The sequence below is a fragment of the Anarrhichthys ocellatus genome, unplaced genomic scaffold (assembly GCF_004355925.1).
Source record: "Anarrhichthys ocellatus isolate YVR2014 unplaced genomic scaffold, GSC_Weel_1.0 scaffold66, whole genome shotgun sequence".
In the NCBI taxonomy this organism is placed as follows: domain Eukaryota; kingdom Metazoa; phylum Chordata; class Actinopteri; order Perciformes; family Anarhichadidae; genus Anarrhichthys; species Anarrhichthys ocellatus.
Genome location: NW_022280096.1, coordinates 156850 through 157993, shown reverse-complemented (window position 1 = coordinate 157993; position 1144 = coordinate 156850). Strand labels below are relative to the sequence as shown.

Below are 1144 nucleotides of genomic sequence, written 5' to 3'. Positions count from 1 at the left end.
CACACACACACACACACACACACACACACACACACACACACACAGATTGGTGATCGAGCCCTAAGCTCCTGTGTAGCAGCAGAACGTAGTCCATACTGTCTGTAATGAGGACGTTGGTTGTAGTCTCTCGTCTCTCTGCTGTAATGAGTGTGGATCGCTGGGCCTCAGGGCCCACTCATAATGAGTCCACTATGACTCCGTCTGTGTGGGACTGCGTGATAGTGAGCACATAATGCGACGGAAAGAGAGGAGGAGATCCTGATTCTGGGCTTCAGTGCAGGCCAGCTGGCAGCAGGCAGCAGTGTGGTGACTCGGCACGGCGTCGTTACGTCTTCTCTACTGGAGATGAAAGACTTCACAGTCAGCGTAGAACAGTATTTACACTGTTTGTACATGCAATGCCTTGTTATGATAGTTGCATCCACACTGACCTACAGTTACTTCAATCCTACATCACCACAAATATGATCTGCACTAGACAGAGACTTTAATATTTATGAAGTGAACATAAAACCTGTTAGATGTTAACCTGCACTGGTAAGTACCGTAGAATGACCATGAAAGAGAAGTGAAAAGACAAAAAACACGTAGGAAGCAGCAGAAAATACTACTAGGACTGTTAGTTATCAGCTGTTAGAGTATTCTGTCAGTGATGGTATAGAGCACACACACACACACACACATTCCAGAGAATAAGCACAGCCCTGTGCATGTCTGTGCCCTGTAGGTGGAGCGCACCAGCCGTCCTGACCTGGCCTTGTTCCTGATCAAGTACGTGATGATGCTGATCGCGGGCATCCCCTCTGTGTTCTGGGTGGGCAGTAAGAAGACCTGCTTCGAGTGGGCCAGCTTCTTCCACGGCAAGAGACGCAAAGAGTACGTTCTGAATGCACACCGATGTTCTCAGGCTGTTTACTGTCACACTGACAGCTGATGGGCAGTTCATTAAGCTGTACACATGGCTTTAGATATATCTATATCTATATATATCTATATCTATATATATCTATATCTATATCTATATATCTATATATATATCTATATCTATATATCTATATATATATCTATATCTATATATCTATCTATATATCTATCTCTATCTATATATCTATATATCTATATCTATATATCTATATATATATCT

At 43.0% G+C, this 1144-nt stretch overlaps 1 protein-coding gene across 1 annotated transcript in view; it reads left to right on the top strand.

Moving 5' to 3' along the window:
• The window catches only part of fzd3a (frizzled class receptor 3a), a 25912-nt gene that overhangs the window by 16749 nt on the left and 8019 nt on the right, over positions 1-1144 (top strand). Inside the window, exon 7 of the mRNA XM_031872799.1 lies at positions 728-876. Coding sequence (XP_031728659.1) covers positions 728-876 — 149 coding nt within the window. The remainder of the gene's footprint in view (positions 1-727; positions 877-1144) is intronic.